This window comes from Psammomys obesus, unplaced genomic scaffold (assembly GCF_907164565.1).
Source record: "Psammomys obesus unplaced genomic scaffold, mPsaObe1.curated_primary_1811, whole genome shotgun sequence".
Taxonomy (NCBI): Eukaryota; Metazoa; Chordata; class Mammalia; order Rodentia; family Muridae; genus Psammomys; species Psammomys obesus.
The window spans coordinates 1,377,098-1,391,160 of record NW_026586662.1 but is presented as its reverse complement, the minus strand read 5'-3'; the positions used below and the strand labels follow the sequence as shown (position 1 = coordinate 1,391,160).

Genomic DNA, 14,063 nt, shown 5'->3' with positions numbered 1-14,063 from the left:
GATCCCTTTTCTATATGAAGTATATAGTGCCATTAATACCTATTCATCAATTTTTTTAAGATTTATTTATTTATTATGTATACAGTGTTCTGCCTGCATGCCAGAAAGCAGTGTCAGATTTCATTATAGATGGTTGTGAGCCACCATGTGGTTGCTGAGAATTGAACTCAGGACCTTTGGAAGAACAGCCAATGTTCTTAACCTCTGAGCCATCTCCCCAGCCCCCTGTCCGTCAACTTAAAACTAGTCTACTGTCATAAGTCACAGTAGTGGCCACCATTGGGAGAGGGCATGCTTTTGGAAAGCTAAAGAGCACATTGGTGACAAGAGTCTTTCTTGCCTCGTGAAAATGCATTTAGTAGCATATTTGTTGTTTGTGGTCCATGTATGTGTGTAATAACGAGTCAAGTATGGTGTAGATGTATTACTGTTTTTCTTTGTGAAGGCATGCTTCCCAAGAACCAGGTTCCCAAGAACCAACAAGTTGTGGATACACTTCCCAGGGAAGGACCTAGTACTCCAAGGTATGTACTCTTTTACATTCCAAAGTGAGAGCAGTTCTGTGCAAGCCAGTAAACATTATAGGAAAGAACCTGGCTCTGGGGCAGGTTTACTGCTCCCTGCCTGTCAGTCTTGCTTAAGCCCGCAAACGCTACTGTCTCATTTATCAGATGCTAGGGTAGAGTTTCATAAACATCCACGAACAAATTTTAAATTTTAAATAACTGAAGTCTGATCCATTTTAAGCACTTTAAAACTATTTTAAACTGTTAAAAACTATTAAAAAATTATTTTCTGGTGATAGAATGTATATTTCGGCAGAAAGTTTAGAAAACATAGGAAAAGAAAAACACAGTTGTAATTCCATTAACTTTAGACACAGTAAACCTGGGGCTTACTGATTCATGCACTACCTTTTATACACTTTTATAGTATCGGAATCACAGTCTTTGCGATATCCTTTGCCATTAATATTCTGTGAAAGCATTTTTTTATTCCATACATAACCATGCCATCATTTATCTTAGTATTCAGTCTTTGTATACCTATTTTGGTAGAGTTTTAAAAATTTTTTTTAATAGAAACACTTAATATATTTTAAATGTAATTTTTCTGAAAAAAGAATACCAAATTTTTGTTCATAGTACCTTAAATTCACTCAGGGTCCCTTTTGCTGTTCCTTCTCCCTCCTCTAGTTTATGTTGCTGCAACGGCAGCTTCCTGTTATATATGTTAAATAAGTTTGTCGACAATTTTGTTAAGGGGCCAGGAAGGCCTCCATGTAGTTGGTTTTATGTAGGTAATCAGTATTGACTCAATCAACTTTACCTTAATTTTTATTACTGACCCAGTCACCTTGAAAAATGACTTTCTGCATATGTATGAAACTTTTGACAACCTTGGGTATGGGCCTTCATCTTCCACCTTGTTTGGAACAGAATCCTTTTTGCTGCCATTTGCTGCCACATAGCCAGAGGCAACTGAGGGATTTTTCTGCCTCCACCTTCCATCTTGCCATAGGAACACTGGGATTACAGATGTCCATTCCTACATCAGGGTTTATGTGGGCTGTGTGGATTTGAACTCATGTTCTTATATTCATTCAGTAAGCATTTTACCACTGAGCTATTTTCCCAGCTCAAGAATGCATTTCTTTAGTTAGTGGTATTTTCCTTACAGAGAAGAAAGGTAATGGGCATGCAGATTTCTTTGTGTGCCTTGCCAACACATATATTCTGTTTTTACTCTTAGAAGATTTTAGTAAAAAAATGTATAACCTTTATTTTGCCCATTTGGGTGGTTTTATTCAAATACATGAAAGTACAGATATTTTACATTTGGAAATAGATGTCAGCTACATCGTGATAACTTTAATATGGTAAGAACACTGTTTAGAAAGGAGTTTAACCTGGAGTAATGTATCTCTCACTGTAGGTTTTAAACATTGACTTCATTTGTTGTTGCACATCATTCTGAATATTTCATTCCTCTTACTGTCTTACAGCTATGACTGGTTCCAAACAGAGTCTTCAGTCACTATTGTTATATACACCAAACAAAAGGTGAATATTCTGTCAAAAACAACTAGTAAGAATTAGCTGGGTTTATTTATAAACAAATCCTTTTCTTCCTTTCCTACATTAACGTATTTGTTCTCCACAACAACCCTGAGGTAAAAAGCACTGTTTTCCCTAGTTTACAAAGAAGGATTAATTTGTGTTTGGAACCTAGGTATTTTGGCTCTTGCTTGGCAGATACACCGTGTAGCCTTTAAAGCTATTAGGCATTGCGTGTGCTTTCCAGTTAACTTCACCATAATATATCTTCTGGGATTAGAAAGACTAAACTGCTGAGGCTTAATATGCTTGAACATGAATGGCCTTCAGGTGCATTGTGTAACAGAGGTTAGGTAGCTCATTCATTTATGGGGTCTTCAAGTGTCACCTTTTCTATATGACGTACTATTAGATGTTTTCATCCACATCCTCCAACGCCTGCTGAGCTTCCACATTTGAGGAGCTTTGCGGATTTAAAGGCAAGCTCTGACAAGGATTTTCAAGAGTTCAAGCTGCTTTTGTAGAAGTGCAGAGCCTCATCTGAGCCTCCTTGCTACCGCAGCGGTGATTTAACTACTGTGCTGGAGTGGCCAACCTCTGCCTTACCACAGAGGAGTCAGCCCCATGCACACCACTAGTCCTACCTTCTCCTTCCTCTAGCTATTGTTTCCTCCTTCCACACTCTAAAACCAAAAGGGTCAGCCCAGAGAAGGAGGGGTTTATTCTGCAGTGATTTCAGTGGGGCTTGAAAGGCAGTGGCGGGAAAAGGGAGCAGCTACTAAAGGGCAGTGTAATCAGTGTGTGCTGTACGTAGGAAGTACCACACACCTTCTAGGTCTACACAGAACTAACGACATCTAAGGAGTTCCCTGAGTAAATTTTGCCTAGGCTGAGGTTGATAGGTTATGTACTTCTCCAGCATCACAGTAGTAGAAAAACTAAGATGAAAACAACTAAAGATCTTGATTTCTGGTCATACAGTCTTATTTTTTGCTACATTGTTTCTCCAGAAAAGAAGAGAAGCTAGTGGATGTTGATCAGTGCTCTACAGATAGTCTGTAGGGTTCATGACTTTTAAGACAGTGGCCATGGTGCATATTAAACAGAGGAGGTATGTGCTTAGGACTACAGTGATGTTCAGAGAAGGGAAGGAATTGCCTTGCATGAGGAAGAAATAAGGACCCGAAATATTTGTGTTGCTTGGAGAACTGTAAAGTAGTACATGAAAATTTCACTCATCACCTCACAAATGGGGTTGTTTGGGATCAGTGCTTTTTAATCTTTCTGGTTTTGCTTTCTTTTAAGAATATCAGTTTAGACTCCGTAGTAATCGTTGACCTCCAGGATGAGTCCTTGAGAGCAGAAGCAGTTATCAAGGATCATTCTTATCTTATACATATTGGTGAGTACCACATTGTTATTAACGAGAATACCTTGTTTCCTTTTATTATGGCAATAACGTGCTTTGCAGTCTAGAGGGCTATAATATTTTATCTGCTATTGTCACTTTAGTTTGCCATTTCTGATCCTTTTATAGTGACTTTTTCTTTCACGCTAATAAAAACGGTAGAATGAGCAGAGCCCCTTCCCAGGTTTAAGCAGTTAGAAGTCTAATGTGCTGTCCACTGTGTGACAGAACCCCAACTTTAAGCAATCAGATGTGGTCAGAATCAACCATAAAAAGTTGGCCTACCTTTTCAAGTCTCTCATACGTGGTATCAATAAGTAAGTCACTGGAGACCTTTGCTTACCATGAGCATTCCTTACTGGGATGCCTAATACTTGTCAGCTCTGCCACAGGAAGTCAGAGGCAGCAACTAAACAACCTGAACAGCAGGTTTGTATTATGTCAATCAGTTGCCCACCTCTCACAGACAGAGAAAATCAGCTTTTTGATTTTGGTCTATCAGAGGCAAGAAGTCAGCACTGAAGTCTGGAACCTAAGATACCAAATGTTGGATCTGTTTGTCACCAACAATGAGTCAAAGGTTTCATTGTTTTCTCCTCTTATGACTATAACATATTTCTAGTTAGAAAATAGATATGACATGCCCAGAAAACCCCTAACAAGTAGCAAATATGTAAGTTTTTAAAAATAAATTGTTATCGTCTGTGCTTAATGCGTATGTGTAAGAGCCATGACGTAACACATGTGGAGGTGAAAGAGAAGTTTTGTGGATTTGGTCCTCTCCTTCCTACCTTACATGGGTTCCAGGGAAAAAACTCAAGGCGCCATGCTTGCATGGCAAGCACCTTTACCAAACGAGCCATCTTACCAGCTCCAGCAACAATATTTTAAACATGCGCTTATCACAAAAGAATGTGCCAGTTGGCTGAACAAAATACAAGTTGAAATTCTTAACTCTCAGAAATCTGCTCACTGCTTTGTTTTGTTAATGAAGAAAAGCACCTTTAATTCTGAATTTGCTCAAAATTTACCATAATTTTTTTGTTTACCAGTTCCTTCCACCTGCCCCCGCCTACCCTCCTGCCCAGCCTCACTCAGTAGATGACTAACCTCAAACCTCTAAAAGCAGTGGTTCACAACCTGTGGCTCGTGACCCCCATTGGGGGGTCAGATATTCTGCATATCAGATGTATATATTATGATTCATAACAATAGCAAAAATACTGTTGTGAGGTAGCAGTAAAAATAGTTTTATGGTCAGGGGTCTCCACAGCATGAGGAATTGTGCTAAAGGGTTGTAGCATTAGAAAGGTTGAGAAACACTGTATCTAACACTTTCTTTCTTGAAATGTATTTTTTCCTATAGAAAAAACAGCTCTTCTTTTCATTAAAGTTTTTTTTTTGCCATTTAATTTTAATAGTGGCTTTTAAGTCTTCTTTCTGTGTTCTAGATAAATAATTTATCAAATGCATGATATTCATCTGTCTTCCATTTCAGTTTTTTTTCACAATTTATTCACTTTGTATCCTAGCTGTAGTCCCCCCCCCCCCAACTCCTAATCCCACTCTCCTTCCCTCTTCTCCTTCCCTTTCCCTCCCCCAGTCCACTGATAGGGGAGGTCCTCCTCCCCTTTCATCTGACCATAGCCTATTAGATCTCATCAGGACTGGCTGCATTGTCTTCCTCTGTGGCCTGTTAAGGATGCCCCTTAACATTGGGGGCATTGGGGGGGCTGATCAAAGAGCCAGCCACTGAGTTCATGTCAAAGACAGCCCCTATTCATTCCCCTTACTAGTGAATCCACTTGGACACTGAGCTGCCATAGGCTACATCTAGGTTATCTCCATGCATGGTCCTTGGTTGGAGTATCAGTCTCAGAAAAGACCCCTGTGCTCAGATGTTTTGGTTCTGTTGCTCTCCTTGTGGAGCTCCTGTCTCTTCCAGGTCTTTCTATCTCTCCCTTCTTTTATAAGATTTTGTACACTCTGCTCAAAGTTTAGCTATGAGTCTCAGCATCTGCTTTGATACCCTGCTAGGTAGAGTCTTTCAGAGGCTGCTGTCCTATTCCCTGTTTTCTCCTTCCAATGTCTATCCCATTTGCCTTTCTGAATGAAGATTGAGCATCTTACCCAGGGTCCTCCTTCTTGCTTCTTTAGGTATACAGATTTTAGTATATTTATCCTATATTATATGTCTGATAGCCACTTATAAATGAGCATATACCATGTGTTTCTTTCTGCTTCTGGGATACTTCACTCAGGATGATCTTTTCTAGTTCCCACCTAAATTTTTTTAAAGAGATTTATTTTTCGTTTTACTTATGGGTGTACATCTCTTTGTATGTGTGTGGGTTCCCACAGGGGCCAGAAGAAGGCATTGAATCCCCTTAAAGTTGGGCTTACAGGTGATTGTGAGCTGTCCAACCAGGGTGCTGGTAACTAAACTTGGGTCCTCTAGAAAAGCAATGAGCACTCTTAAGCTATCTCTGCAGCCCCTAATTATTGTTAGTGTTTTTTGTTTGTTTATTTGTTTGTTTTACTAGCATACAGCCCATTTGTCTTTTATGGGAGAGATTAATCACACTAGAAAACCCAACCTTAGTCATTAGTACTTTAAGTGAAACCTCTGTGCCAGCATCTACTATTCTTTTCAAGTATGTTATAACTTTGTTCTCACTGTAGTCAACAGCGTATTTTGATTTTCCTTCTAACTGAGTTGTAACTAGAATTATTCCCAAAAGAAAGTGTCTCCACACCATCCTAGGGATTCAGGGAAGGAATCCCTAACCATCAGAGTCTCCATCTAGACACACATTAAGAAACTCAGTTCAGGAGAGCTATAGCACATCACAGGGTGACGGTTAAAGGGGTTTTATACCTCGTCATGACTATAGTGATGCAGAGAAGTAAAACTGGGGAGCATATATAAGGATTTGGAGAACTTGGCTCAGGGCTGTAGCTACTTTCTTAAGATGTTTTGGACCATTGGACAGCAGCATCTTTCAGGGTCTGGGACTATTCATAGCCTCAGGCCCACAGAAGAATACATGTACCTGGCTGGATTGCATGACCATCAAGGCACTTTGTATGCTACAGGACAGATGAGGTTGGAGAAACTGAGTATATATGAGGGGGAGCAGGTGTCTCACCTGTAACATGGCACACAGATAAAAGAGCAAAAATTCTAATAGAAATTTTCTGCAAGTCAACATATGTACTCAAGCTATAGTTGAACTGGAGCCTCTTCCCTGCTTTCTAGTTTTCAGAGCACCAGAGGTGCTGTGCAGGCTGCTGAGGGAGAAAGGCATCAAGGGTTTTTCCAAACAGTGAACTCTATGAACTATGACTTCAACCTGCCAGGCCAGGGAATAGTGGCATGGCTATTAGAGGGGTGATCAACCTCTCCCTGATTGGATTTTAGCGTGTTGCACAGGAGGGATCCCATGATTGCTGGTCGTAGGCTCAATGAATAAAGTTAGTACCAATTTTAGCTAAGTAGACATAAAGTCAAACTTTCTAAGTATCCATGTTCATACTCTTACAGACAGGCTAATCTCAACTCTGATTAGAGAAGTTTCTATTTGCAATGAATGGTGGTGAATACGGAGACTCATGGCTACCCAAGATGAGGAGAATAAGTGACAGATGAGGGCTTAGCCCTAAAGTCATTTTTATTACCCCTCCTAGGGCTCAGGGAACCCTATGGAAGAGGAAAAAGAAGAAATTTAAGAAGAAGGGGAGTGAAATTCCATTCTCTATATGACATAACCAATGTAATTATGACCTTACAGCCACTAAAGTTACTTGGTCTGGATCTACACAACATAGCCCTTTTCAAGTCATTCATAGATGGGGATGGAGGTAAGGGAAGGGCCTGTGGGACCCTATCCCATGCTGTTGAAGTTCAGGCTTCTGATGGAATCTGATGAGAGAGCCACCGTCTTCAACTGTGGACACACTGCTGAACCCACCAGGCTCCAGTGGATAGTTTCAATGCAAAAATCACACCGACAACCATGCTCCAACCCAGAGAGACACAAAGCAAAAGACATGAATGTGAGAAAGAGATGAGTAAGGAAGAGGGCAGGAGGACAGGTGAGGGAGGAACGGGAGAGACAGTAGGGCTGCAAGCAATCAGAGTACTCTTGCATACAAATGAAATTGCCAAAGAACAAAATTTATAAAAAACAAACAAAACAAACAAACAAACAAACAAACAAACAAATAAACAACAACAACAACAAAAACGACTCCTGTATGCCAGTGTCACATTGGAAAGACCAAAACAGTGCAGATTCAGATGCCAGGTAATTATGTTGACATACTGTGATGTAGAGCAGAGAGTGGTAAGGCCACACCTTGCATTTTCCTTCCCTAGAACAGATGTTAGTAAGTGCAAAGAGCTGTCCTGTGGTAACCACATGCCCAGAGTACCAGGAAAGAGCTTGGTTGCTTATAGATTCTGAAAAAAAAAAAATTGATTTGGGGCACTCAGTGAGAGAGAGGAGAGAGAGAGAAGCTAAGTTGACTCTGTCTGACCTCTGTGGACAGGACACAGGCTGCACATGGGGCCTGAATCCAGGGGCTGCCTTCTCCCTCTTCTGTCTGCTCACTTCTTACTCTACAGGATTGTCAGTCTGGAGTGAAAGTGGGTTACCAGCTGGTGAGTGATTGAATATTTACTCCTCAGTTAATAGGGAGAGAGATGGAAAAATGGAAGAACTTGAAGTAATTTGAAACAGTCCTTTTCCTTTAGTCTCTCATATTTCTAGTCTTGAGCAGTTTGAAATAGTATATTTAAAATGAACTTACAGGTGTAAAATTGATTTTTGTGAACTGAATTTTGGTGGTAATGGAAAACTTTTTTTTTTTTTTAATCTCAGGGCTAAGCCATGAAGTTCAAGAAAAATTTTCTGGTAAGTACCAAAAAGGAGAAACAAATTATGAATACACATTTATGCATACATGCAAAGGAAGAAAGAAGAAAGGAAGCCAAGCATTTGTCTTATTTCTCTTGCATGTATTTATTTTGATGCCATAAAATACATTCATTTTAAAATACACTCTGGTTTCTGTTTGTTTGTTTTTTCCTATTTTCTTTTACCATGCTCTTCTTATCTCTTTATTTTTTCCTTTTTCTCTCCCTTAAAAATATCCCTGTCTCCTTTCTGTTATTCCTCTCTGCCCTGCTGCTCACGCGCAGCTCTGAGGCACACCAGACACTTCTCCTAGAATCATACCCTCAGGTGGGCGGCAGGGAAGAGCACACTGAGCGGTGGTCACTGCACTTCGGCATGTGCAGTGTGGGTGCCCTCGAAGCTGCCTTCCAGGCCTCTCAGCCTGCTTAAGCACACGCTGGGCGGTCAAGGAGCTTGATTTTAGTCTAGTGAAGTCTGAAATCAGTGGTCATCTGATGGACTTCTCTCTGCTCATCTGTTGTAAAGAGGTATTGCACTGTTGTGGGCCTCGAGTTGGCAGGTTCAGAGTGTGGAGCAATGGCCGAGCTGCTGAGCAAAAGTAAAGTTACAACTTTGAAAGCATGTTCACTTCGTCATATTTAAATCAGTGGCCAGAGGTCTACCTTTTAATATTGGCCCCGTGCTGTTCTAGTCAGTGAGAAAGGAAGACAAGTGTTTGGTTTTCAGTGATCAGCAATTCCCAGTGTACTCTTATGTACTTCCTGGGTGATGATTCTTCTGAGTCTGTTCTTATATTTTTAGGCTCAGTGTTCTGAATTCACTAATATAGACTTCTCGGGTTTAACTAAAAATATTAAAAGGGAATATGTCAAATTTGGTTTTGTGGGTCCATTCAGTGTGACAGTATGTTTCAAGCTGTGGCTAGAACTGTATCTGTGGCTGTATCTGTACTCCTTTGAAAGCCACACGTATATGGCCTTGATAAACTGGTTTGATAGAAGCCAATCTGAATGTAAAATCAACTAATTTTAACATCAGATAACATAAAAACTGATGTTACTAAGTGAACAAACCTTTTCTGTTAATTATCAGCATCCTTATATAACAGCAGCATAGTGACTATATGAAAAGGGTTGGTTTTAAAATAAAATCTCAACATTTAGTGTTAGTGAAACAAGTGGAATTTCTCCTTTTCAGTGCGGGTCATTGAGAATGTTGGAAAAATAGAGATTGTCCTACAAAAGAGAGAAAATGTTTCTTGGAAATGTCTTGGTCTTCCCCTGGAGAAACACAATTCCTTTATTCCAAAGAAAGAAACAGGTATGCAGTACTCTTGTTTCTTATATTGTCTTTTTAAAGGTTTTGAATTGAATTATTTATTTGCTTTATTTATGTATGTAGTATGTGTGTGAGTGTGTGTGTATGTGTGTGGTATGCACACAATGGCCTGCATGTGGAGGTCAGGACAATTTGCAGGAGTTGGTTCTCTTCTGCCACATGGGTCCTGGGGATCAAACTGAGGTTGTCAAGCTTGACTGCAAGCACCTTTACCCACTGAGCCATCCCACTGGCCATTAAAAAAATAAATAAATAACTGATGGTGTTCCATTGGTTTTTTTTTTCCTCCATGTGTGACCTCTCTGTTTCACAGTCTTGTTTGCTGTTTGTTTTGATGTTTCATACCAGATGCCATCTTTGATATTTCTGATTCTCAAGTGTCTGCTCATGTTTCAGCTGATTAACAGCTGTGCATGAACAGTTGGGCATATTGCCAGTATATTCCCTGTACATTTGAGTGTTTTCTCTAAGGGAAGTCTGATGACAGGATTTGTGTCTCTGGAGGAAACAGTATTCTCTCTTGCACACCTTCTTTTGAAAGCTTTCTGTGCAAAGAAAGCTGCAGTTCTGTAAATGTGACTTCATCTTATCCTTCTTATCCCTGTTTTTGTTTTGTTTTGCTTTGCTTTTCCTAGAATACTATCTTGTTTAGCTAAGGTGCTGTAATGACTGCTGACCATGTAGCTTAAGAACAGAAATTTGTTTCCTCTCAGTTTTGGAGTTTATGAGTCCATTCACAGTATCAGCAGGATTAGACACTTCTAAGACCTCTCTCCTTGGCTTGTGTGACCTTCCTTGCATGTATGTGTCTTTAGCTTCTCTCTTCTTAAAAGGACAGCACTCTTACTGGAAAGGGCTCCTATTGCCCTCACTTAAAGTACCTTTTAAAAGTCTCTAAATGCAGTTACCTTCCAAGGACAGTGGGTGTTACAGTTTCAGTGCTCTAATTGAGATGACAAAGTTTAGTCTAGAGCATGCCCACCCCACAGACCCGATGCTGCTTCTCTAGAGAGCAGTTTGTACTATTTCATTCAGTTTAGGAGAGTCCATTGCATGGCTGTGCTAAGTAGGAGAGAGCTTAAGTGGGGTGGCAGAGCATCTGAGCCTCTTAAACACACTTAGAAACTTTCCAGTCTGCCTTGACTCTGATGTTAGCTGTGGTAGATCAAGCTAGCCTCAAGGTATTAAACGGATTTTTCTATTAAAAAGTGTCAGTCTGTTGCTAAGATTTCTGGCTTAGGAATTCACTTTCTTGATCTGCTGACTCAGCTATCTGATTGCCTTGTTGGTTCCCAGCATTTGTAATTTTCATTTTTCCTGTTCTTTCTGTCCTTGTGGGTTTATGTCATAAACAACCAAGCATTACATGCACAACCTATTGCAGACATTTAGTGGGTTCTATTGGTAACTCCTAGTATTCAGCTAACTGTCTGTAAAGCCCAGTTCTTGTGTTCTCATGGTTTAACAAGAACACTTCTGGTCAATAAAAATATGTGGGGATTTCTCCTCACCAAAAATCAATTACCTAGCGACACCAGTTGGGTACCGTATAGTCTATATCAATTATATTAATTGGGGAGGTGCAGACCCCACAGTTTAAGGGCTTAGTTCCACAAACTTCTCCAACTTCTGGTACCTGTTGTAGGTCCCAGGTTCTGTACCTTTAACAAACTGACATCAAAGTTTTCATTTTCCCCACTGTAGATTTAAAAAAAAATAAAAAGTGCTAGAGCGTTTCACAGAATTCAGACAAGCATTTTTATGTATGCATATTTTAAAGGATACAGAGGTGTGTGAGAAGAGTTGTGGAGCCTCTAAGCCTTCTATAGCTATGCCCCCTCCAGGCATCCCTTTGGGTTCAGGCATCTTTTTAGGATTTCCAAACTCTCATAAGCATGATGGGTTATGTCATTGGTCATTGTTGATCAATTGAGCATTCAGACTGTCATCCAGAGTCAGTACAGAATCTACTAAGAATGGCCTCTTTAGAACAACAGGTCATATCACCCAGGACATTCCAAGCAATTTGAAGTTCTGTCTCAGACATACCCATCACTGTGAAATTACAAAGACTTAAAGAACTAGAGTTGAAGTTCAACTTATTATGGCTGTAGGCGCTCTGTGTCAGAAACTGGAGGCAAAGGCCAGTGTCATTTTTTTTTTATTCCTCAATTATAAATAGACATTTGTAGGTAATTTGTGTTTGTATCAAGACATCCAGATTTTGAGTGATATCATGTGTTGAAGGATGATTTAGCCACTGTGCTGTGAAACAGTGGCAGAACTTATATTCCCATGTACACGAATAAGATAAAATAGAGTCTTATGAAGAAACAAGCCAACAAGTGTGAGTTATATGGTCCAAATACCACACACTTTAAGGGAGCCTCAAGTGAACAAACAGGTGAAATTGATCTTGAGTGACTACCCAAAGAAGGTAGGCTGTAACTGTTTCCATAGTGGGATTCATAGCTTTCACAAAAGCAGCAGTCTTCAGAGGACTTTTTATAGAGAGCTGCACATCACTGGCTATTTTATCCCAGGCGTTGGGCAGCTTGTAGAGAAAACAAAATATAAGCAGTATATGGGAACATTTAAAGCAGTTGATTTTGCCATAGCAGGAGTTGTGAAATAAAGCTTGTGGCATTAGGTAGAAAAAGAACACAGAGGACATGGCCTGATCAGCGACTAGGAATTGGACACTGTAAGTGAGATGAGCCACTAAGAAGATGAAGCCTGTTGCCCAGGATTATCCGACTACTTAATGATTGAGAAGGCCTAGCCAGCCAGATAAAAGCCTAGTCAGAATCGATGATACTGAAAACTGTGGCTGGCCTGTTTGAAGATGAATGACCATCATTGAACTGTTTTTTCCTGTAATTTCCTAAGGCTTTCTTGTGAGCTTTTTTATCCCTGCTATAAGTTTCTTCTAGTCCCAAGTCACCTTTAAAAAAAGAAAGTTTGAATTAAAAAAAGAAAAGAAAGGGAAGGAAATCAAGGAGGAAAGTTTCAGCCATGTTCTTGCATGACATTGGAGCTGGGCATGGTGTGCAGTAGATTTCCTGCCTTGGAAATAGCTCATTGCTTAAGTGACCATTTTCTTTGACAAAGGAGCAAAGACAATTTCTGCTTTTACCATTTCCTGAAAGTACTAGTTTTTCAAATGCTACTTTATTTGGGATTTTTTTTTTTAAACTTATATCTCCCTTCCAAGCCCCCAACCCCAGGTAGGGGAAAGAAAAGGCTGTAAGAGAAAGGGGACAGAGCTCTCTATACTTCTTTTCTGCTGGATAGGGTCATAGGATTCTTTGGTGGGGGGGATACCAATACCTGTTGTCAGGAAATCCAGAAGTCCAGGTAACCAGCAAACCAGCAAGCCAGCAAGAGCAGCAAACAGTCTTGCTGCAGCTCCTCCATGCCACTGCCCCTTCTTCTCCTTGGCTGTTATATTTGTACCCCTCAAAGTCCTCAGAATTAAGCTAATTCCAGCTGGCAAAGAGCCCCTTTCAGAGCCCACACGAGGCAAATAGCCTGCTACTATAGGCAATCTGAATCAGTCCTATATCCCACACCTGGGATTAAAACAAAAACATGTTTATATCCACAACAGTTCCCTTTCTTAAAATATGACCTAAACTGTCTTAAGACTGAATTTTTATCTTGCCAATGTATTACTGACTTCCTGTCAGTCCACCTTGTATTCACAAGGGAACCACCATATGGTTCCTAGGTTTTTGATATGTATAAATAAAATTACTGACTTTTTATGATTAGTATGCTTCTTAGGTAAAAAAAAAAAAAAAGCAACTTAGTTTGGAAACAATAATGTAAGTTGAAAACTTGTAGTACAATGTGACAAATCTTTATGGCCATCAAAGATATGGATACAGTCAACAAACACATGAATCAGAAAGGGAAAGTATTCTGTTGTTTACCTTCATTCTGAATGTAGTTGTTACTAGTTTCAATTGTGCGGTGTGTCTGGCTGCATTTTCTCCCCCAGAATGAAGATTATGAATGAATGCTTGTCTATGTGTGCACATGTCTGTGCGTGTATGCATGCACACTTGATGAACCATTTTATTTATCTAATCTCGTGTCTCATTTTAACTTTTTATTTATTTATTTATTTTTAATTTTTTTTATTAATTACACTTTATTCATTTTGTATCCCCCCATAAGCCCTTCCCTCCTCCCCTCCCAATTCCACCCTCCCTCCCCTTTCTGCATGCATGCCACTCCCCAAGTCCACTGATAGGGGAGGTTCTCCTCTCCTTTCTGATCTTAGTCTATCAGTTCTCATCAAAAGTGGCTGCATTGTCCTCTACTGTGGCCTGGTAA

At 40.0% G+C, this 14,063-nt stretch overlaps 1 protein-coding gene across 1 annotated transcript in view; it reads left to right on the top strand.

Annotated features, from left to right (window-relative positions):
- The window catches only part of LOC129672855 (cytochrome b5 reductase 4), a 68,723-nt gene that overhangs the window by 24,219 nt on the left and 30,441 nt on the right, over nt 1–14,063 (top strand). The window contains exons 6-10 of the mRNA XM_055602494.1: nt 446–524; nt 2,006–2,063; nt 3,363–3,459; nt 8,349–8,381; nt 9,582–9,704. Of these exons, the coding sequence (XP_055458469.1) occupies nt 446–524; nt 2,006–2,063; nt 3,363–3,459; nt 8,349–8,381; nt 9,582–9,704 (390 nt within the window). The remainder of the gene's footprint in view (nt 1–445; nt 525–2,005; nt 2,064–3,362; nt 3,460–8,348; nt 8,382–9,581; nt 9,705–14,063) is intronic.